The 22,930-nt window shown below is 40.5% G+C and overlaps 1 protein-coding gene across 1 annotated transcript in view; it reads left to right on the top strand.

Annotated features, from left to right (window-relative positions):
* The window catches only part of TTN (titin), a 242,809-nt gene that overhangs the window by 192,070 nt on the left and 27,809 nt on the right, over positions 1–22,930 (top strand). Inside the window, exons 259-269 of the mRNA XM_074829250.1 lie at positions 55–360; positions 1,178–1,465; positions 1,570–1,860; positions 1,951–2,238; positions 2,408–2,998; positions 3,091–3,195; positions 3,705–3,902; positions 3,991–4,287; positions 4,412–4,999; positions 5,093–5,395; positions 5,504–22,609. Coding sequence (XP_074685351.1) covers positions 55–360; positions 1,178–1,465; positions 1,570–1,860; positions 1,951–2,238; positions 2,408–2,998; positions 3,091–3,195; positions 3,705–3,902; positions 3,991–4,287; positions 4,412–4,999; positions 5,093–5,395; positions 5,504–22,609 — 20,361 coding nt within the window. The remainder of the gene's footprint in view (positions 1–54; positions 361–1,177; positions 1,466–1,569; positions 1,861–1,950; positions 2,239–2,407; positions 2,999–3,090; positions 3,196–3,704; positions 3,903–3,990; positions 4,288–4,411; positions 5,000–5,092; positions 5,396–5,503; positions 22,610–22,930) is intronic.

The raw sequence follows: 22,930 nt of genomic DNA, 5'->3' as shown, positions 1-22,930 counted from the left end.
AAATACTTTTGTACAGCATTTGGTACAATAACTTTATGTTATTTTAATTCTCAGATCCTCCTGGCCCACCTGCTTTCCCGAAAGTGGTTGATACGACTCGTAATTCGATAAGCCTGTCATGGAGCAAACCAGCATATGATGGAGGAAGCCCTATTATTGGTTATCTAGTGGAAGCAAAAAGAGCTGACACAGACAACTGGGTCAGATGCAACCTACCCAAGAACTTACAGGCTACGCGATTTGTGGTAACAGGGCTGATGGAAGATACAGAGTACCAGTTCCGCATTTATGCTGTCAATAAGATTGGATACAGTGATCCAAGTGATGTTCCTGATAAACACACTGCCAAAGACATTTTAAGTATGTTCACTGAAAACAAATTACCTTGTTGATTTTTGTTTTAATTCATGGGATGGGTTCTAAAGGCAAGGTTTGTCACAGACCACAGAAGCAGATTAATTCAGAATGTGTCAGTTCTCAAAAAATGTCAACTAAAAGTTTTTATCTGGAAGCGAATAGGGCAGTTAGGAACTGAGTAGAATCTGACTGGAGTCTGCTGTTTTCCTTTGTATGCTAGATACTCTTCTGCCTCCTATTTTGGGTCTTCAGGTATTTTTTTCTTTCTCTAATCCCAAAATTAGACTTTTTAGATCTCTCTTCTATTCTTAAAACTTCCAGTCTTCTTCTTGTCTTCTACATAACTTGAAGCCAAGATTACTATTCTAAGCATCTATGTGGCACACTATTTAATTGTATTACACTTATTCCTTAAGAGCCATGCTGGCTTCTGTATACATTTTGCTGTATGTACAAAAGCTTTGCTTCACAGAACTGTCTTTGTTCAAGGTAAGCAGTACAGTCCAGGAGGATTTGAAACTCTTTTGAATTCTAGAGGAACTAGGAGACTTCTTCTATATGATTAGTGTAGATAGTAGAAAAGGCAGGGGAAAAAAAAAAAAAAAAAAAAAAAAGAAGTGAAGTCAGTGCAAAAAATGCCAAATTTGCAAATTATCTTGGAATGGGAGTCAGGACAGTAACTCACTAACATCATCATGGGTATAAGAACAAGTTGGTTAATCTAGTGAAATGCTAGTACAGAAGGACTTTTTGTCACAGCAACTTTAGTGATAGTATTAAAGATGATGTTTTAATTGCATGTTTTTTGTTAAACACACAGTTCCTCCTGAAGGAGAACTTGATGCAGAACTAAGAAAAGTCCTTGTGTTGCGTGCTGGAGTCACAATGAGACTTTATGTGCCAGTAAGAGGACGTCCACCTCCAAAGATTACATGGTCTAAAGTGGGTGCCAACCTAAGAGATAGACCAGGATTAGACATCAAGTCAACTGATTTTGATACCTTCCTGCGTTGTGAAAATGTAAACAAATATGATGCTGGAAAATACGTCCTCAGTCTGGAGAACAGCTGTGGCAAAAAGGCATACACCATTGTTGTAAAAGTACTTGGTAAGTGTCAGGGTTTCCTCCATTATAATATATTTGTTAACTTTTTAACTAATTTTTTGTATTCTGTTTACTAAATCAAATGTGGGGTGGTTTTTTTTATCTAGATACTCCAGGCCCTCCAATTAACCTGATTGTAAAGGAAGCATCTAAGGATTCCGCCTTCATTACATGGGAACCTCCGCTAATAGATGGTGGCAGTCCAATCACAAATTATGTCGTTGAAAAACGTGATGCAGAAAGAAAGTCATGGTCCACAGTAACAACAGAATGTCCAAAGACAAGCTGCAGGATAACTAACTTAGAAGAGGGCAAATCTTACTTCTTCAGGGTTTTTGCTGAAAATGAATATGGTATTGGTGACCCCTGTGAAACTCGTGATGCTGTTAAAGCTTCTGGTAAGAAAAATTAATCCATTTTGCCTATTTTGGTATTCAAATCATTTTTATTTTTAGCTTGAATGGACACTTACTATGCTTTTCTTCTAGAAACACCTGGGCCAGTTGTGGATCTAAAAGCTTCAGCTGTAACAAAATCATCATGCAATTTAGTATGGAAAAAACCTATCAGTGATGGTGGAAGCCGTATTTTTGCATATATTGTCGAGGTCCTGATTGGTGAAGATGAATGGCAAGAAGTCATGCGGGCAAAGAACCTCCATTTTTCGATGAGAGACCTAAAAGAAGGACAAGAATACACTTTCAGAGTGAGAGCCCAAAATGATGCTGGATATGGAACTCCAACAGAGCTCACAATTGTGGCAAGAGATGATGTTGGTAAGAAGCAAGATCATTAATTCAATGCTTCACTTACCTAAATTACATTTATTTTATGCTTAGTATCATTACTCTGCATACATACAAATCCGATACCTCTAAAACAGCATCTCCATTTTATCATAGAGTTTATGCATAGTTGAATAATTGGTTTCTTTTATTTTTACAGTGGCACCTGATCTTGATTTAAGAGATCTACCTGATTTGTGCTATATAGCTAAAGAGGGTAGCAATTTCCGTCTTAAAATCCCAATTAAAGGCAAGCCTGTCCCAACTGTAACTTGGAAGAAAGATGAAGACAAGGCACTTACTGAGAGCGGAAGAGTTGCATTTGACTCTACAGCAGTTAACACCACACTTGTAGTACATGACTGCCAGAAAGCTGATGCTGGAAAGTACACAATAACTCTGAAGAATGTTGCTGGCAGCAAGGAAGGCACTATTTCTGTAAAAGTTGTTGGCAAACCTGGCATACCAACAGGTCCGGTGAAATTTGAAGAAGTCACAGCCGATGCTATAACCTTAAAGTGGGGCCCTCCAAAAGATGATGGTGGTTCAGAAATCACTAACTATGTCCTAGAGAAGAGAGATAATGTAAACAATAAGTGGGTGACTTGTGCCTCTGCAGTCCAGAAAACCATGTTTAGAGTTACAAGGCTTCATGAAGGAAATGAATATACATTCAGGATCAGGGCTGAAAATAAATACGGAGTAGGTGAAGGTCTTAAATCTGACCCTGTCATTGCAAAACATCCATTTGGTAAGTATCCATTATAATTTTCAAAACTGAAAAAAAATATTTTAGGAGTGATATTTATTTTTAATGTTACTGCATTTTTTTATACTGTGTAGATGTGCCAGATGCTCCTCCACCTCCCAACATTGTTGATGTTCGGCATGAATCTGTAGCTTTAACTTGGACTGATCCCAAAAGAACTGGAGGCTCACCAATCACAGGTATATCCCCTAAAGCCTCCCTAGTATTTCAGTTCTTAATAGCTCTTTCTCTCTGTCAAAAGGTAATATAAACCTATCAGGCATTTATGCTTTAAATTGAGTGATTGATTGATTGATTGGTTGGTCTATTGTTTTCACTGTTTTACTTCCCACTCTTTCTCTATGATGAATTTTTTAAAAATTTAACTTAAAAGTTGGGAAAAGACTAACTGAGAAACAATATTTTTGCACACAACCAAAACATCCAAAGAAAGAAAACCAAACTTCCCTGTATGTTACATTACTTGGGTCTATAAAATTAGCAATTTGCATTTACAAACATCTCATTATTGCAATTACATACACCTGTAATGTATATCCACATCCATTTCTTAATCTGTTTTTCAATGTTTGTCTTGCACAGTGCCTATGTGGCATGCCATACGGGCAGTATGATGTTTCACAATGCCATGAGAAATGAAGATTTCTAGAAAACCCGTCATATTTTCATCTCACCATTTATCTTCTAGGTTATCACATTGAAGTCAAAGAAAGAAATAGTCTTCTGTGGAAGAGAGCAAATAAAACACCAATAAGAATGAAAGATTTCAGAGTGACAGGGTTAACTGAAGGTCTGGAATATGAATTCAGAGTAATGGCAATCAATATGGCTGGAGTAGGTAAACCAAGTCTGCCATCTGAACCGGTTGTGGCACTTGATCCTATTGGTAAGTCATCAGGAGAATAAAAAGGAAAATTCTGAAATTTGAAATAACTTTTGTTCGACAATTATTTATTTATTATTTTTTCTTCTAGATCCCCCTGGGAAACCTGAAGTTATCAATGTAACTAGGAACTCAGTGACACTCATTTGGACAGAACCAAAATATGATGGTGGACATAAGTTAATTGGCTATATTGTTGAAAAGCGTGATTTACCCTCAAAGACTTGGACAAAAGCTAATCATGTGAATGTTCCAGACTGTGCATTTACTGTAACTGACCTCACTGAAGGCTCCAAATATGAGTTCAGAATTAGAGCAAAGAATACTGCCGGAGCTATCAGTCCTCCATCTGAATCCACAGGAACCATAATATGCAAGGATGAGTATGGTATGTAGATGTCATTAAAAATGTAGATTTTTAAAAAAATAATTAATACCAAATCCTCTTTTTTTTTTTTCCCCTATGTTCTTGTTATAATAATCTGGGGGGGTGTGTTTGTTTGTTTTGACAGAGGCACCAAGCATTGTTATCGATCCTACTTTGAAGGAAGGTTTAACAGTTAAAGCAGGAGACACCATTACAGTGTCTGCTGTTAGCATCCGTGGCAAACCACCTCCAACTTCAGCATGGTCAAAAGCTGGAAAAGATTTTAGACCTTCAGAGCTTGTGCACATTGAAACGACACCAACTTCTTCTACTCTAACCGTTAAATACGCAGCCAGAAAAGATTCTGGAGAATACACAATCACTGCAACCAATCCTTTTGGCACTAAGCAGGAGAGTGTACATGTGAAAGTTTTAGATGTTCCAGGACCTCCAGGGCCTATTGAGATCAGCAACGTTTCAGCAGAAAAAGCAACTCTTACATGGTCACCTCCTGCAGAAGATGGTGGATCACCAGTCAAATCATATGTTCTTGAAAAGAGAGAAACTAGCCGACTGCTCTGGACATTGATTGCTGAAAATATTGAAAGCTGTAGGCATGTTGTTAGCAAGCTCATTCAAGGAAATGAATATATTTTCCGTGTCTCAGCAGTAAATCAATACGGCAAGGGTGAACCAGTACAATCAGAACCAGTTAAAATGGTGGATAGATTTGGTATGTAGAACAAGCTAAGAGGTTCCAGTGTGTCTTTATTAATCTCGGAAGACTTGATTTTTGTTTTAACTGTACTTTCTTCTTCCTTAACAGGTCCCCCAGGTCCTCCTGGAAAACCAGAAGTAACAAATGTGACTAAAAATACTGTCACAGTTACCTGGAAAAGGCCAGTAGATGATGGTGGAAGTGAAATCACAGGTTACTATGTGGAGCGAAGAGAAAAGAAAGGCTTAAGATGGGTCAGAGCAACAAAGAAACCAGTTTCAGATCTTAGATGCAAAGTAACTGGTCTCCTGGAAGGAAATGAGTATGAATTTCGTGTCAGTGCAGAAAATAGAGCAGGAGTTGGACCACCAAGTGATGCTTCAAAGTCAGTTGTATGCAAGGATGTTGCATGTTAGTATCATGCCTTTTCTTTGTTGGGGATGGGTGGGGAGCACATTCAGACAGTGTAAGAGTGACTTCTTCTGTAATGTAACATTTTACCTTTTCCTCACTTTTCAGACCCACCAGGTCCACCTGCAAATCCAAGAGTGACTGATACTACAAAGACAAGTGCATCTTTAGCCTGGGGCAAGCCTCACTATGACGGTGGTCTTGACATCATTGGCTATATAGTAGAGCATCAAAAGGAAGGAGAAGAAGAATGGGTAAAAGACACAACAGGGACTGCTTTAAGAATCACTCAGTTTGTTGTTGCTCATCTGCAGACAGGAGCCAAATACAATTTCAGAATCTCTGCCATGAATGCTGCAGGTGTTGGTGAACCAGCAATAATTCCCAGTGTGGAAATCAAAGACCGGGAAGAGATTCCTGACTTTGAATTAGATGCTGAGCTAAGAAGAACGCTTGTTGTTAGAGCTGGATTAACTATTCGGATTTTTGTGCCAATTAAAGGAAGGCCAACTCCAGAAGTTACTTGGACAAAAGATGGTGTTTCACTCAAAGGACGTGCCAGTATTGAAAATACAGACTCTTTTACACTCTTGATTGTCACAGAATGCACCAGATACGATGCAGGAAAATACCTAATGACTCTTGAAAATGCTGCTGGTAAGAAGACTGGCTTTGTAAATGTAAAAGTCTTGGATACACCAGGTCCACCAATAAACCTTAAGCCTAGAGAAATAACCAAAGACAGCATCACCCTCCAATGGGATATGCCTCTGATAGATGGCGGTTCACGTATAACAAACTATATTGTCGAGAAACGCGAATCGACTCGAAAAGCGTATTCAACAGTCACAACCAACTGCCAGAAGTGTTCCTTCAGGATTCCTAATTTGGTTGAGGGATGTGAATACTATTTCAGAGTGCTGGCTGAAAATGAGTACGGTATTGGTGAACCAGCTGAAACTGCAGAACCAGTAAGAGCTTCTGAGGCACCATCCCCACCTGAGAGCCTTAATATTATGGATGTAACACGGAATTCAGTTAGCCTGGCCTGGCCAAAACCAGAACATGATGGTGGCAGCAAGATCACTGGGTATGTTATTGAAGCACAGAGAAAAGGAACCAACCAGTGGGCACACATCACCACTGTAAAAACTCTGGACTGTGTAGTAAAGAATCTAACTGAAAATGAAGAGTATACTTTCCAGGTTATGGCAGTTAACAGTGCTGGAAGAAGTGCCCCAAGAGAAAGCAGGCCAGTTATTATCAAGGAGCAAACGATGCTACCAGAGTTTGACCTCCGTGGTATCTACCAGAAAACAGTCATTGCCAAAGCTGGTGACAATATCAAAATTGAAATCCCTGTGCTTGGTCGTCCAAGGCCTACTGTGACTTGGAAGAAAGAAGACCAGATACTTAAGCAAACACAAAGGGTAAATTATGAAAATACCGCAACTGCAACCATACTAACCATCAATGAATGTAAAAGAAGTGATAGTGGTCACTATCCACTGTCAGCTAAAAATATTGTTGGAGAGGTTAGTGAAGTAATCACAGTTCAGGTTCATGACATACCTGGGCCTCCTACTGGACCAATCAAATTTGATGAAATTTCATCTGACTTTGTAACATTCTCATGGGAGCCTCCTTTGAATGATGGTGGTGTACCAATAAGTAACTATGTTGTAGAAATGCGTCAGACTGACAGTACCACATGGACTGAATTGGCAACTACAGTGATACGTACTACATTTAAAGCCATTCGTCTGACTACTGGAGTTGAGTATCAGTTCCGTGTTAAAGCTCAAAACAGATATGGAATTGGTCCAGCCATTACTTCAGAGTCTGTAGTTGCCAACTACCCATTTAAGGTACCTGGGCCTCCTGGCACTCCTCAGGTGATCGCAGTCACCAAAGAAACCATGACCATTAGTTGGAATGAGCCACTTACTGATGGTGGAAGCCCAATTCTGGGATATCACGTTGAACGAAAAGAACGAAATAGCATTCTTTGGCAGACTGTAAGTAAAACGCTGGTATCAGGCAATATCTTTAAATCAACTGGACTTACTGATGGCATTGCATATGAATTCCGTGTTATAGCAGAAAATCTGGCTGGGAAAAGTAAACCAAGCAAGCCATCTGAGCCTGTGTTTGCCCTAGACCCAATAGATCCACCTGGTAAGCCGATACCTCTGAACATTACAAGACATGCAGTTACACTGAAGTGGACTAAACCAGAATATAATGGAGGTTTTAAGATAACTGGCTACACTGTTGAAAAAAGAGACCTTCCTAATGGCCGTTGGCTGAAGGCTAATTTCAGCAATATACTAGAGACTGAATTCACTGTAAGTGGTTTGACAGAAGATGCTGCCTATGAATTCCGTGTGATTGCTAGGAATGCTGGTGGGGCTGTTAGTCAGCCCTCTGAGCCATCAGATGCAATAACTTGTAGAGATGACATTGAAGCACCAAAGATAAGGGTGGATGCTAAATACAAAGACACTTTAGTGCTGAAAGCAGGTGAAGTTTTCAGACTTGAGGCTGATGTTTCAGGTCGCCCTCCACCAACTATGGCATGGACAAAAGGAGAAAAAGAACTTGAAGACACAGCAAAGCTAGAAATAAAAATAGCAGATTTCTCTACTGTTCTTATCAATAAAGATTCTTCAAGAAGAGATGGCGGTGCCTATACACTTACTGCAACGAATCCTGGTGGCTTTGCCAAGCATATCTTCAATGTTAAAGTTCTTGATAGACCTGGTCCCCCAGAAGGGCCTTTGGCTGTGTCTGAAGTCACTGCAGAAAAATGTGTACTGTCATGGCTACCTCCACTGGATGATGGAGGAGCAAAGATTGACCATTATGTGGTTGAAAAACGTGAAACCAGTAGATTGGCATGGACAGCTGTAGCCACAGAAGTTCCATTAACTAAACTGAAGGTTACTAAGCTGTTAAAGGGCAATGAGTATGTGTTCCGTGTTATGGCTGTTAACAAATATGGAGTTGGTGAGCCTCTGGAATCAGAGCCCATTCTTGCAGTAAATCCATACGTGCCACCTGATCCACCTAAAACACCTGAAGTTACAGCAATTACAAAAGATTCTATGGTTGTCTGTTGGGGCCATCCTGATTCTGATGGTGGAAGCCCAATAACTAACTACATTGTGGAACGTCGAGACAGGGCTGGTCTACGGTGGGTCAAATGTAACAAACGGGTTGTTACTGACTTACGTTATAAAGTGTCTGGACTGACAGAAGGCCATGAGTATGAATACAGAGTCATGGCTGAAAATGCTGCTGGAGTCAGTAAGCCAAGTCCAACCAGTCCATTCTATAAAGCTTGTGATACTGTATTTAAGCCTGGTCCCCCAGGTAATCCTCGTGTTTTGGATAGCAGCAAGTCCTCAATTACAATAGCATGGAACAAACCAATATATGATGGTGGTTCAGAGATTACAGGTTACATGGTTGAGATTGCGCTACCTGAAGAAGACGAGTGGAAGATTGTAACTCCACCAATAGGTCTAAAGGCCACTTCTTTTACCATCACTGACCTGAAAGAAAATCAAGAGTATAAAATACGAATATATGCTATGAACTCTGAAGGTCTTGGAGAACCTGCTCTTGTTCCTGGGACTCCAAAAGCTGAAGAAAGAATGCTACCTCCAGAGATTGAACTTGATGCAGAACTACGTAAGGTTGTCACTATTAGAGCCTGCTGTACTCTAAGACTCTTTGTCCCAATTAAAGGAAGACCAGCACCTGAAGTAAAATGGACAAGAGAACATGGGGAATCTTTGGATAGAGCAAGCATTGAATCAACAAGTTCTTATACTCTACTTATTGTTGAAAATGTAAATAGATTTGATAGTGGCAAATACATACTGACAATTGAAAACAGCTCAGGTAGTAAATCAGCATTTGTGAATGTCAGAGTTCTTGATACCCCAGGGGCACCTCAAGATTTGAAAATAAAAGAAGTTACAAAATCATCAGTTACACTCACATGGGAGCCTCCTCTCATAGATGGTGGCTCTAAAATAAAAAATTACATTGTTGAAAAACGTGAATCAACAAGAAAAGCTTATTCAACTGTTAATGCCAATTGCCACAAGACCAGCTGGAAAGTTGATTCACTGCAAGAAGGCTGCAACTACTACTTCAGAGTCCTAGCTGAAAATGAGTATGGAATAGGCCTTCCAGTTGAAACATCAGAATCTGTAAAAGTATCAGAAAGACCACTTCCACCAGGGAAAATAACTTTGTTGGATGTGACAAGAAATAGTGTATCCTTATCTTGGGAAAAACCTGAACATGATGGTGGTAGCAGAATTCTGGGCTACATTGTCGAAATGCAAAGCAAAGGCAGTGAAAAGTGGTCAACTTGTGCTACAGTAAAAGTTACTGAAGCCACTATTACAGGATTGATCCAAGGTGAAGAATACACCTTCCGTGTTTCAGCTCAGAATGAGAAAGGTATCAGTGATCCTCGCCAGCTGGGTATACCAGTTGTTGCAAAAGATCTTGTGATTCCACCAGCTTTCAAACTACTGTTTACCACTTTTAGTGTTCTAGCAGGAGAGGACTTAAAGGTTGATGTTCCTTTTGTTGGTCGACCCAAACCAGCAGTGTTTTGGCATAAAGATGATGTGGCACTGAAGCAAACTACAAGAGTAAACGCAGAAAGTTCAGAAAATAACACGGTGTTAACAATAAAAGAAGCATGCAGAGAAGATGTGGGGTCATATTTAGTTAAACTTACAAACTCTGCAGGTGAAGCAACTGAGACCCTAAATATTGTTGTCCTTGACAAACCAGGACCTCCAACTGGACCAGTAAAAGTAGATGAAGTAACAGCAGATAGTATTACCATTTCCTGGGAACCACCCAAATATGATGGTGGTAGCTCTATCAATAATTACATTGTGGAAAAAAGAGACACTTCCACCACCACTTGGCAGATTGTGTCAGCTACTGTTGCAAGAACAACTATAAAAGCATGTCGATTAAAAACTGGCTGTGAATATCAATTCAGAATTGCAGCTGAGAACAGGTATGGGAAGAGTACCTATCTCACTTCAGAGCCAATCATAGCCCAATACCCATTTAAAGTTCCTGGTCCACCTGGAACACCTTTTGTAACAAATGTCTCAAAAGACAGCATGGTGGTACAATGGAATGAACCAGTCAATGATGGTGGTAGCAAGATCATTGGGTATCACTTGGAGCGTAAAGAAAGAAACAGCATTCTCTGGTCTAAACTGAATAAAACACCTATTCCGGATACCAAATTTAAGACAACTGGCCTTGAGGAAGGTCTTGAATATGAGTTCAGAGTTTATGCAGAAAACATAGTGGGCATTGGAAAGGCAAGTAGAGCATCTGAATGCTATACTGCACATGATCCATGTGACCCTCCAGGTCGTCCAGAACCTATAATTGTCACAAGAAGCTCAGTAACACTTCAGTGGAAGAAACCTGTGTATGATGGTGGAAGTAAGATCACAGGCTATGTTGTTGAAAAGAAGGAGCTGCCTGATGGTCGTTGGATGAAAGCAAGCTTTACAAATGTGATTGATACCCAGTTTGAAGTAACTGGTCTAGTGGAAAACCAGAGGTATGAGTTCCGTGTTATAGCACGAAATGCTGCAGGTGTTTTCAGTGAACCATCTGAGAGCTCAGGGGCAATTACAGCAAGAGATGAAGTAGAACCACCTCACATAAGTATGGATCCAAAATACAAAGACACTATTGTAGTGCATGCTGGTGAGTCATTCAAGCTTGACGCTGATGTTCATGGCAAACCAATACCTTCCATTCAGTGGTTAAAAGGCGATCGTGAGCTGACAAACACTGCTCGTATGGAAATAAAGAGTACTGATTTTGCAACAAGTCTCAGTGTGAAGGAAGCCATTAGAATTGACAGTGGTCAGTATGTACTACTGGCAAAAAATGTTGCAGGTGAAAAGAAAGTTCCTGTTAATGTCAAAGTTCTTGATAGACCTGGACCACCAGAAGGACCTGTTGAGATTACAGGCGTTACTGCTGAAAAATGCATGCTGTCATGGAAACCTCCACTACAAGATGGTGGTAGTGATATTTCACACTACGTTGTAGAAAAAAGGGAAACCAGTCGCTTGGTGTGGACAGTTGTTGATTCAAATGTGCAAACCCTAAATTGCAAAGTTACAAAACTTTTAGAAGGAAATGAATATGTTTTCCGCATCATGGCAGTGAATAAATACGGCATTGGTGAACCTCTTGAGTCCGAACCAGTACTTGCAAAGAACCCGTTTGTAGTGCCACTTCCACCAAAGGCACCAGAAGTCACAGCCATTACCAAGGATTCTATGATAGTTGTATGGGAAAGGCCAGCCTCAGATGGCGGTAGTGAAATCCTAGGCTATGTTCTTGAAAAACGAGATAAGGAAGGTATTCGCTGGACAAGATGTAACAAACGCCTGATAAGTGAATTGCGATACAGAGTGACTGGGCTTATAGAAAATCATGATTACGAGTATAGAGTTTCAGCTGAAAATGCTGCTGGTCTTAGTGAACCAAGCCCACCTTCCACTTACTACAAAGCGTGTGATCCTATTTACAAGCCAGGTCCACCCAATAATCCTAAAGTTGTGGATGTTACAAGATCTTCAGTTTTCCTTTCATGGAGTAAACCTATCTATGACGGTGGCTCTGAAATTCAGGGATACATTGTGGAAAAATGTGATGTAAGTGACGGTGAATGGTCAATTTGTACCCCTCCAACTGGAATTAAGAATACTCACATGGAAGTAGAAAAATTAGTGGAAAAACATGAATACAAATTCCGCATATGTGCAGTTAATAAAGCAGGAGTTGGAGAGCATGCAGATGTTCCTGGTTCTGTTATTGTGGAAGAAAAGATGGAGGCACCAGACCTTGACCTTGACATGGAATTAAGGAAGATTGTAAATGTGAGGGCAGGAGGTTCCTTAAGACTGTTTGTTCCCATCAGAGGTCGTCCAACACCTGAAGTAAAATGGGGTAAAATGGATGGTGAGATCAGAGAGGCAGCTATTATTGATACCACTAGCAGTTTTACTTCCCTTGTCCTAGACAATGTAAACAGATTTGATACTGGAAAGTATACTCTGACTTTAGAAAACAGCAGTGGAACAAAGTCTGCCTTTGTCAGTGTAAGAGTACTGGATACCCCAAGTGCACCTGTTAATTTAAAAATCAGAGAGATCACTAAAGACTCTGTTTCACTTTCATGGGAGCCTCCTCTCTTGGACGGTGGAGCAAAAATAAAGAATTACATTATTGAAAAGCGTGAAGCAACAAGAAAGGCATATGCAGCTGTTGTAACAAACTGCCACAAGACTTCATGGAAAGTAGATCAACTTCAGGAGGGCTGCTATTACTTCTTTAGAGTCTCTGCTGAGAATGAATATGGAATTGGCCTCCCTGCGGAAACCAGTGACCCAATTAAAGTTGCTGAAGTTCCACAGCCTCCAGGGAAAATAACAGTGGATGATGTCACAAGAAACAGTGTCTCACTAAGCTGGGCAAAACCTGAACATGATGGTGGCAGCAAAATCATACAATACATTGTTGAAATGCAAGCAAAGGGTAGTGAGAAGTGGTCAGAATGTGCTCGTGTAAAAACACTTGAAGCAGTTATTACTAACCTAACTCAAGGGGAAGAATATCTTTTTAGAGTAATGGCTGTAAATGAAAAGGGTAAAAGTGATCCTAGAGCACTTGCAGTTCCAATCGTTGCCAAAGACCTGGTGATTGAACCTGATGTAAGACCTGCTTTTCACAGTTACAGTATCCAAGTGGGACAAGATCTGAAAGTAGAAGTACCAATTGCAGGTCGACCTAAACCAACTGTTACCTGGGTAAAGGATGGCCAACCATTAAGGCAGACGACAAGAGTCAATGTGAGCGATTTGACTGATCTCACTATATTGAATATTAAAGAAACTAGCAAAGAGGACAGTGGCACTTATGAAATCACTGTTGCTAACGTTGTTGGGCAAAAGTCTGCCTTTGTTGAAATTATAACTCTAGACAAACCTGATCCTCCAGTAGGACCAGTGAAGTTTGATGAAATAAGTGCAGAAAGTATTACCCTGTCATGGAATCCCCCAGTGTACACAGGCGGCTGCCAAATCACCAACTATGTTGTTCACAAGAGAGATACAACCACCACTACATGGGAAACAGTTTCAGCTACTGTTGCAAGAACTACGCTGAAGGTGACTAAACTGAAAACTGGTTCAGAATACCAGTTCAGAATATTTGCTGAGAACAGGTATGGGCAGAGCTTTGCATTGGAATCTGCACCTGTTGTAGCACAGTACCCGTACAAGGAACCAGGACCTCCTGGCACACCATTTGTGACAACGGTTACAAAAGACTCCATGGTCGTACAGTGGCATGAACCAATAAATGATGGTGGCAGTAGAGTGTTGGGCTACCATCTTGAGAGAAAGGAGAAAAACAGCATTTTATGGGCTAAAGTGAATAAAACTATTATTCAGGACACAAGTTTTAAGACAACTAACCTTGAAGAAGGAATTGAATATGAGTTTCGAGTTTCTGCAGAAAATATTGTTGGTGTGGGCAAAACAAGTAAAGTTTCTGAGTGTTATGTAGCTCGTGACCCATGTGATCCTCCAGGTCGCCCAGAAGCTATAATAATAAAAAGGAGCTCTATTACTCTACAGTGGACCAAACCAGAATATGATGGTGGAAGTAAGATTACTGGTTATATTGTAGAGAAACGTGACTTACCAGATGGTCGCTGGATGAAAGCTAGCTTCACAAATATCATTGAAACTCAGTTCACTGTAACAGGGCTTACTGAAGACCAAAGATATGAGTTTAGAGTAATTGCAAAGAATGCTGCAGGTGCAGTAAGCAAACCTTCTGACAGTACAGGACCGATAACAGCAAGGGATGAAGTTGAACTTCCACGAATTTCAATGGATCCGAAGTACAAAGACACAATTGTTGTAAATGCTGGTGAAACATTCAGACTTGAGGCTGATGTTCATGGAAAGCCACTACCAACAATTAAGTGGTACAAAGGAGATAAAGAGCTTGAGGAAACTGCTAGATATGAAATAAAGAACACAGATTTCAGTGCATTAATAATTGTAAAAGATGCTATTAGAGTTGATGGTGGACAGTACATTTTAGAAGCCTCTAATGTTGCAGGAACAAAGACAGTACCAGTAAATGTAAAAGTTCTGGACAGACCAGGACCTCCAGAGGGCCCAGTTCAAGTGACAGGAGTTACAGCTGAAAAATGTTCATTGGCATGGGCTCCTCCTCTTCATGATGGTGGCAGTGATATTTCTCATTACATTGTAGAGAAGAGAGAAACTAGTCGCTTAGCGTGGACTGTTGTTGCTTCAGAGGTTTTACCTACAATGCTGAAAGTAACAAAACTCTTGGAAGGAAATGAATACGTTTTCCGTATTATGGCAGTTAACAAATATGGGGTTGGTGAGCCATTAGAATCTGTGCCAGTAATGATGAAAAATCCATTTGTGGTTCCTGGACCACCGAAGGCCTTGGAAATTACCAACATCACAAAGGATTCTATGACTGTCTGCTGGAGCCGGCCAGATAGTGATGGAGGTAGTGAAATCATAGGTTACATTGTAGAAAAGAGAGACCGAGCAGGCATCAGATGGATAAAATGCAATAAACGCCGAATTACAGATTTGCGATTAAGAGTTACAGGATTAACAGAGGATCATGAATATGAATTCAGAGTTTCTGCTGAAAATGCTGCTGGAGTGGGTGAATCAAGTCAAGTTTCTCCTTACTTTAAAGCTTGTGACCCTATGTTCAAGCCTGGCCCACCTACAAACACACATGTTGTGGATACCACCAAAAATTCAATTACACTTGGTTGGAGTAAACCTATTTATGATGGTGGTTGTGAAATCCAGGGATACCTTGTAGAAATCTGTAAAGCAGATGAAGATGAATGGTCACTTGTTACTCCACAGACAGGTGTACGCGCCACTCGATTTGAAATCAAAAAGCTTACTGAACATCAAGAATATAAACTGCGAGTGTGTGCCCTCAACAAGATTGGTGTAGGAGAGGCTGCATCAGTTCCTGGTACTATTAAACCAGAAGACAAACTTGAAGCTCCAGAACTTGATATTGATTCAGAGCTAAGGAAAGGGATAGTGGTTAGAGCTGGCGGGTCTGCTAGGATTCACATACCATTCAGGGGACGACCAACACCTGACATCACATGGTCTCGAGAAGAAGGTGAATTCACAGAAAAAGTTCAGATTGATAAAGGCATAAACTACACACAACTTTCAATTGACAACTGTGATAGAAATGATGCTGGAAAGTACATTCTTAAGTTGGAGAACAGCAGTGGTTCTAAATCTGCATTTGTTACAGTAAAAGTCTTGGACACACCAGGACCACCACAAAACTTAGTGGTAAAGGATATAAAGAAGGATTCTGCTGTATTATCTTGGGAACCACCCATTATTGATGGTGGTGCAAAGATAAAGAACTACGTAATAGACAAGCGTGAGTCAACCAGGAAGGCATTTGCAAATGTAAGTGCTAAGTGTGGCAAGACAAGTTTTAAAGTTGAAAATCTTACAGAAGGAGCAATTTATTACTTCAGAGTTATGGCTGAAAATGAATTTGGGGTTGGTGTTCCAGCTGAAACCACAGATGCTGTCAAAGCCTCAGAGCCACCTCTGCCTCCTGGGAAAGTAACACTTACCGATGTGACTCAGAGAAGTGCATCACTTACGTGGGAAAAACCTGAACATGATGGAGGTAGCAGAATTTTGGGATACATTGTTGAAATGCTGCCTAAAGGAACAGACAAATGGAGTGTTGTTAGTGAGACCAAAACATGCAATGCAGTTGTGTCTGGCTTGAGTCCAGGACAGGAATATCAATTTCATGTGATTGCCTACAATGAAAAAGGCAAAAGTGATCCCAGAGCACTTGGAATTCCTGTGGTAGCTAAAGACTTGACAATTGAGCCAAGTTTCAAATTGATGTTTAATACATACAGTGTACAGGCTGGAGAAGACCTGAAGGTAGAAGTACCATTTATAGGTAGACCCAAACCTACTATTACCTGGACAAAAGATGAGCAGCCACTGAAACAGACAACCAGGCTACATATTCAGGATACATCAACATCAACTATCTTACATATTAAAGAAAGCAACAAGGAAGACTTCGGTAAATATACAGTAACAGCAACAAACACAGCAGGTACCGCAACAGAGCACCTGAGCATAATTGTACTAGAAAAGCCTGGCCCACCACGAGGACCTGTCCGCTTTGATGAAGTTAGCGCAGACTTTGTTGTTTTATCATGGGATCCACCTGATTATACTGGTGGCTGTCAGATAAGCAACTATATAGTAGAAAAGCGTGACACAAGCACTACCACATGGAGTATTGTATCAGCAACTGTTGCAAGAACAACTATCAAAGCAACAAAGCTTAAAACAGGTTCTGAATACCAGTTCAGGATTTCTGCTGAAAACAGATATGGGAAGAGCTCTCCTTTGGATTCTAAACCAGTTGTTGTGCAATACCCCTACAAGGTGCCTGGGCCACCTGGAACCCCATTTGTAACAGCAGCTTCCAAGGACCATATGATTGTACAATGGCATGAACCAGTTAATGATGGAGGAAGCAAAGTTCTTGGCTACCATCTTGAGCGTAAAGATAAGAACAGCATTCTTTGGACAAAACAGAACAAGTCACTCATTGTAGACACCAAATATAAAACAGATGGCCTTGAAGAAGGTCTTGAATACGAGTTCAGAGTTTCTGCTGAAAACATTGTTGGCATTGGCAAAGTCAGCAAAGTATCAGAATTGTATGTTGCCCGAGATCCTTGTGACCCACCTGGCCGCCCAGAGGCCATTGTTGTTACAAGAAATAATATCACACTGAAGTGGAAAAAACCAGAATATGATGGTGGAAGCAAAATAACTGGATATATTGTAGAAAAGAAAGAACTGCCAGATGGTCGCTGGATGAAAGCCAGCTTTACAAACGTGTTGGAAACAGAATTTACAGTAAGTGGTCTCGTTGAAGACCAACGATATGAATTTAGAGTAATTGCAAGAAATGCAGCAGGTTGCTTGAGTGAACCATCTGAAAGTACAGGGCCAATTACTGCCAGAGATGAAATTGAAGCACCAAGGGCTTCACTGGATCCTAAATACAAAGATGTCATTGTTGTTCATGCTGGAGAAACCTTTGTTCTTGAAGCTGATATCCACGGCAAACCTATTCCTGACATTACATGGTCAAAAGATGGTAAAGACCTTGAAGAAGCAACTGCAAGAATGGAAATTAAATCTACCATTCAGAAAACAATTCTTACTGTCAAAGACTGTATAAGATTAGATGGAGGTCACTATACTCTTAACCTCAGAAATGTTGGTGGCACAAAATCTATACCAATCACTGTAAAGGTGCTTGACAGGCCAGGACCTCCAGAAGGACCTTTGAAGGTTACAGGTGTCACTGCAGAAAAATGCTACTTGGCATGGGCTCCACCTTTACATGATGGTGGTTCTAGTATCTCACATTATATCATTGAGAAGAGAGAGACAAGCAGGCTTTCATGGACGCAAGTAGCAACAGACGTGCAGGCTCTCAACTACAAAGTAACCAGACTCCTTGCTGGCAATGAATACATTTTCCGTGTGATGGCAGTGAACAAGTATGGAACTGGAGAACCCTTGGAGTCTGAGCCAATTGTGGCTCGTAATCCTTACAAGCCCCCTGGTCCTCCTTCAACACCTGAAGTTTCAGCAATCACAAAAGATTCTATGGTGGTAACATGGGGTCGCCCAGAAGACAATGGGGGAGCTGAAATTGAAGGTTACATACTTGAAAAACGCGATAAAGATGGTATCCGGTGGACCAAATGCAATAAGAAAAGGCTGACGGACTTGCGATTCAGAGTAACGGGTCTTACTGATGGGCATTTCTATGAATTTAGAGTTTCTGCTGAAAATGCTGCAGGGGTAGGGAAACCCAGTGAGCCATCCATTTTCTATCGTGCTTGTGATGTATTATATCCACCAGGTCCACCAAGCAATCCAAAGGTTACAGACACTTCCAGGTCATCAGTTTCCCTTGCCTGGAGTAAGCCCATTTATGATGGTGGTGCTCCAGTTAAGGGATATGTAGTAGAAGTAAAAGAAGCTGCTGCTGATGAATGGACTACCTGCACCCCTCCAACAGGCCTACAAGCAAAACAGTTCACCGTAACAAAACTTAAAGAGAACCAGGAGTATAACTTCCGCATCTGTGCCATCAACTCAGAAGGAGTAGGAGAACCTGCTACTATACCTGGTACAGTCATAGCAGCAGACAAGATTGAACCTCCTGAAATTGAACTTGATGCAGATCTCAGAAAAGTAGTCACTGTACGTGCTAGTGGTACATTGCGCCTGTTTGTCACCATCAAAGGAAGACCAGAACCTGAAGTCAGATGGGAGAAAGCAGAAGGAACAATTAGTGAGCGAGCTCAGATTGAAGTCACCAGTTCCTATACAATGCTGGTCATTGACAATGTTAATAGATTTGATAGTGGTAGATACAATCTTACTTTAGAGAACAACAGTGGCAAAAAATCAGCTTTTGTGAATGTCAGAGTGCTTGATACACCTAGTGCACCTATAAACCTGACAATCAGAGAAGTGAAGAAAGATTTTGTAACATTGGCCTGGGAACCGCCACTTATTGATGGTGGAGCTAAAATTACCAACTATGTAGTTGAAAAGCGAGAATCCACAAGAAAGGCATATGCCACAGTTACAAACAATTGCACTAAGAATTCCTTCAAAATAACTCAGCTACAAGAAGGATGTAGTTACTACTTCCGTGTTCTAGCTGTAAATGAATATGGGGTTGGCTTACCAGCAGAAACACCTGACCCAGTTAAGGTTTCTGAACCACCTTCTCCACCTGCAAAGGTTGTTCTTGTTGATGTGACTCGCAACTCTGTTTCAATTAAATGGGAAAAGCCAGAGAGCGATGGTGGCAGTAAAATTACTGGTTATATAGTAGAAATGCAAACTAAAGGAAGTATAAAATGGAGTGCATGTACTCAGGTGAAAACATTAGAAGCAACAATAACAGGCTTAAGTATGGGAGAAGAGTACAGTTTCAGAGTTATTGCTGTTAATGAAAAAGGAAAAAGTGATCCAAGAGAACTTGGTATCCCAGTCATTGCAAAAGATATTGAAATCCAGCCATCTGCTGAACTCCTTTTCAACACATACACTGTGAAAGCTGGAGATGATCTTAAGATTGATGTGCCATTCAGAGGGCGACCTCTTCCAACCATTAGCTGGAAGAAGGATGGAAATCCCTTAAAAGAGACAACCAGGGTAAATATTCAGACATCGAAGACTTCAACTTCACTGTCCATCAAGGAAGCTTCAAATGAAGATTTGGGACATTATGAATTACATCTTTCAAATACTGCCGGATCAACAACAGCTTCTTTAACTGTAGTTGTCCTTGACAGACCAGGACCACCAACTGATGTGCATATTGATGAAGTTAGTGCTGATAGCGTCACTCTGTCTTGGAAACCTCCAGCATATGATGGTGGGTGCCATATTAGCAACTACATTGTGGAAAAGCGAGATACTACCACAACAACATGGGATGTAGTATCTGCAGCAGTTGCAAGAACATCAATTAAAGTATCTCGACTGACTACTGGCTCTGAATATCAGTTCCGCATTTGTGCAGAAAACCGCTATGGGAAAAGCACTTACACTAATTCTCCTTCTGTTGTGGCAGAGTATCCATTTAAGCCTCCGGGACCACCTGGAACTCCTCATGTGGTGCATGCAACTAAAACTTTCATGGTTGTAACTTGGCAGGTACCAGTTAATGACGGAGGTAGCAGAGTACTAGGATATCACTTGGAGCGTAAAGAAAGAAGCAGCATTCTTTGGACAAAAGTCAACAAGAGCCTTATATCTGATACACAAATGAAAGTTACAGGTCTTGATGAAGGACTGCTGTATGAATATCGTGTGTATGCTGAAAACATCGCCGGAATAGGCAAATGCAGTAAATCATGTGAACCAGTTGCAGCAAGAGATCCATGTGATCCTCCTGGTCAGCCAGAAGTTACTAACATTACAAGAACATGTGTCTCACTGAAATGGACTAAACCAGAATATGATGGTGGAGCTAAAGTAACGGGATATATTATTGAACGCAGAGAGATACCAGATGGTCGTTGGCTAAAGTGTAATTTTACTAATGTGCAAGAAACATACTTTGATGTAGGTGGACTTACAGAAGACCAGCGATATGAATTCCGTGTGATTGCAAAGAATGCCGCTGGACTCTTCAGTCAGCCATCTGAATCAACTGGACCTGTGACTGTAAAAGATGATGTAGAGGCTCCAAGAATTATGATGGATGCCAAATTCAGGGATATTGTAGTTGTGAAAGCTGGAGAAGTGTTTAAAGTCAATGCTGATATTGCAGGACGGCCAATACCAGTGATTTCATGGACAAAGGATGGCAAGGAGCTTGAAGGAAAAGCTAGAGTTGAAATAGTCTCAACAGATCACACTACTGCAATAACCGTTAAGGACTGTATCCGAGGTGATTCAGGACAGTATGTACTAACATTACAAAATGTTGCAGGAACAAGATCTTTGGCAATTAATTGCAAAGTCCTTGATAGACCTGGCCCACCTGCAGGCCCATTAGAAATAAATGGCCTTACTGCTGAAAAGTGCCATTTATCATGGGGACCCCCTCAAGAAAATGGCGGTGCAGATATTGATTATTATGTTGTAGAAAAACGTGAGACCAGCAGAATTGCATGGACACTTTGTGAAGGAGAGCTTAGAACAACATCCTGTAAGGTGACAAAACTACTGAAGGGTAATGAGTATATTTTCAGAGTGATGGGAGTTAACAAATATGGCGTTGGTGAGCCTCTAGAAAGTGTTGCTGTCAAAGCCCTAGACCCATTTACAGTTCCAAGTCCACCCACATCTTTAGAGATCACCAATGTGAGCAAAGATTCAATAACTCTGTGCTGGGCAAGACCTGAGTCTGATGGAGGCAATGAGATCTCTGGCTATGTAATTGAAAGGCGTGAGAAAACTAGCCTAAGATGGATTCGTGTAAACAAAAAGCCAGTCTATGATTTAAGAGTGAAATCATCTGGTCTCCGTGAAGGATGTGAATATGAATTCCGGGTTTATGCAGAAAATGCTGCTGGCCTTAGTCTTCCAAGTGAAACCACACCATTAATTCGGGCAGAAGATCCAATCTTCTTGCCATCTCCCCCATCTAAACCTAAGATTATGGATTCTACAAGGTCAAATATCACAATTGGGTGGACAAAGCCACTGTTTGATGGAGGTGCTCCAGTAACAGGATACACGGTTGAATACAAGAAAACTGATGAAACTGATTGGACAACTGCTATTCAGAACTTAAGAGGCACAGAATACACCATAACAGGATTAGTATCAGGCTCTGAGTATGTCTTTAGAGTGAAATCCATTAACAAAATTGGTGTCAGTGAACCAAGTGATGTCTCAGAACCTCAGGTGGCAAAAGAGAGAGAAGAAGAACCTGCCTTTGATATTGACAGTGAAATGCGAAAGACTTTAATTGTAAAGGCTGGTGGATCATTCACAATGACTGTTCCTTTCAGAGGCAAACCAGTCCCAAACGTAACATGGAACAAACCAGACACTGATCTTCGTACACGAGCAAGCATTGATACTTCAGATAATTGCACATCTCTTACTATTGAAAAAGCAACAAGAAACGATTCTGGAAAATACACATTAACATTGCAAAATATTCTGAACACTGCTACCTTGACTTTAATTGTCAAAGTTCTTGATACTCCTGGCCCACCATCTAATATTACAGCAAAAGAGGTAACTAAAGAATCTGCTGTGTTATCTTGGGATGTTCCTGAAAATGATGGTGGAGCACCTGTAAAGAACTATGTTATTGAAAAACGAGAAGCTAGCAAAAAAGCATGGGTCACTGTGACAAACAATTGTCATCGCCTGTCCTACAAAGTGACTGGCTTGCAAGAAGGTGCCATTTACTACTTCCGGATTTCTGGAGAAAATGAGTATGGTGTTGGAGTGCCCTCGGAGACCAAGGAGGGAACAAAAATAACAGGTGTGTTTTACTAAGAAATATATTTGTTAATATTTAAAACAATGCATATTTTTAAATGTTTACTTCAAAATAACATAAAAAGTGTTAAATCTGTTTACAGTAAAAAAGATTATTTTGTGGTAGGTATGTCTGTGGTTCTACAAATGAAAAAGAGCTAAGTAATAGCTTGAATTTTAAATTTTGCTTGCATTTTACTTAAAACCTTTCTAATATACAAATTAATTTAAAAACACATTTTCTCAATCCAGATAGCATTCCTGTGTAACTGCTGATATAAAAAGTAAATATTTGCTATATGGTTTAACCTGATGTACTTTTTTC

The sequence above is a fragment of the Strix aluco genome, chromosome 6, assembly GCF_031877795.1.
Source record: "Strix aluco isolate bStrAlu1 chromosome 6, bStrAlu1.hap1, whole genome shotgun sequence".
NCBI classification, from domain to species: domain Eukaryota; kingdom Metazoa; phylum Chordata; class Aves; order Strigiformes; family Strigidae; genus Strix; species Strix aluco.
Note: the sequence above shows the minus strand (reverse complement) of the source record. Positions and strands in the feature narration are given on the sequence as shown.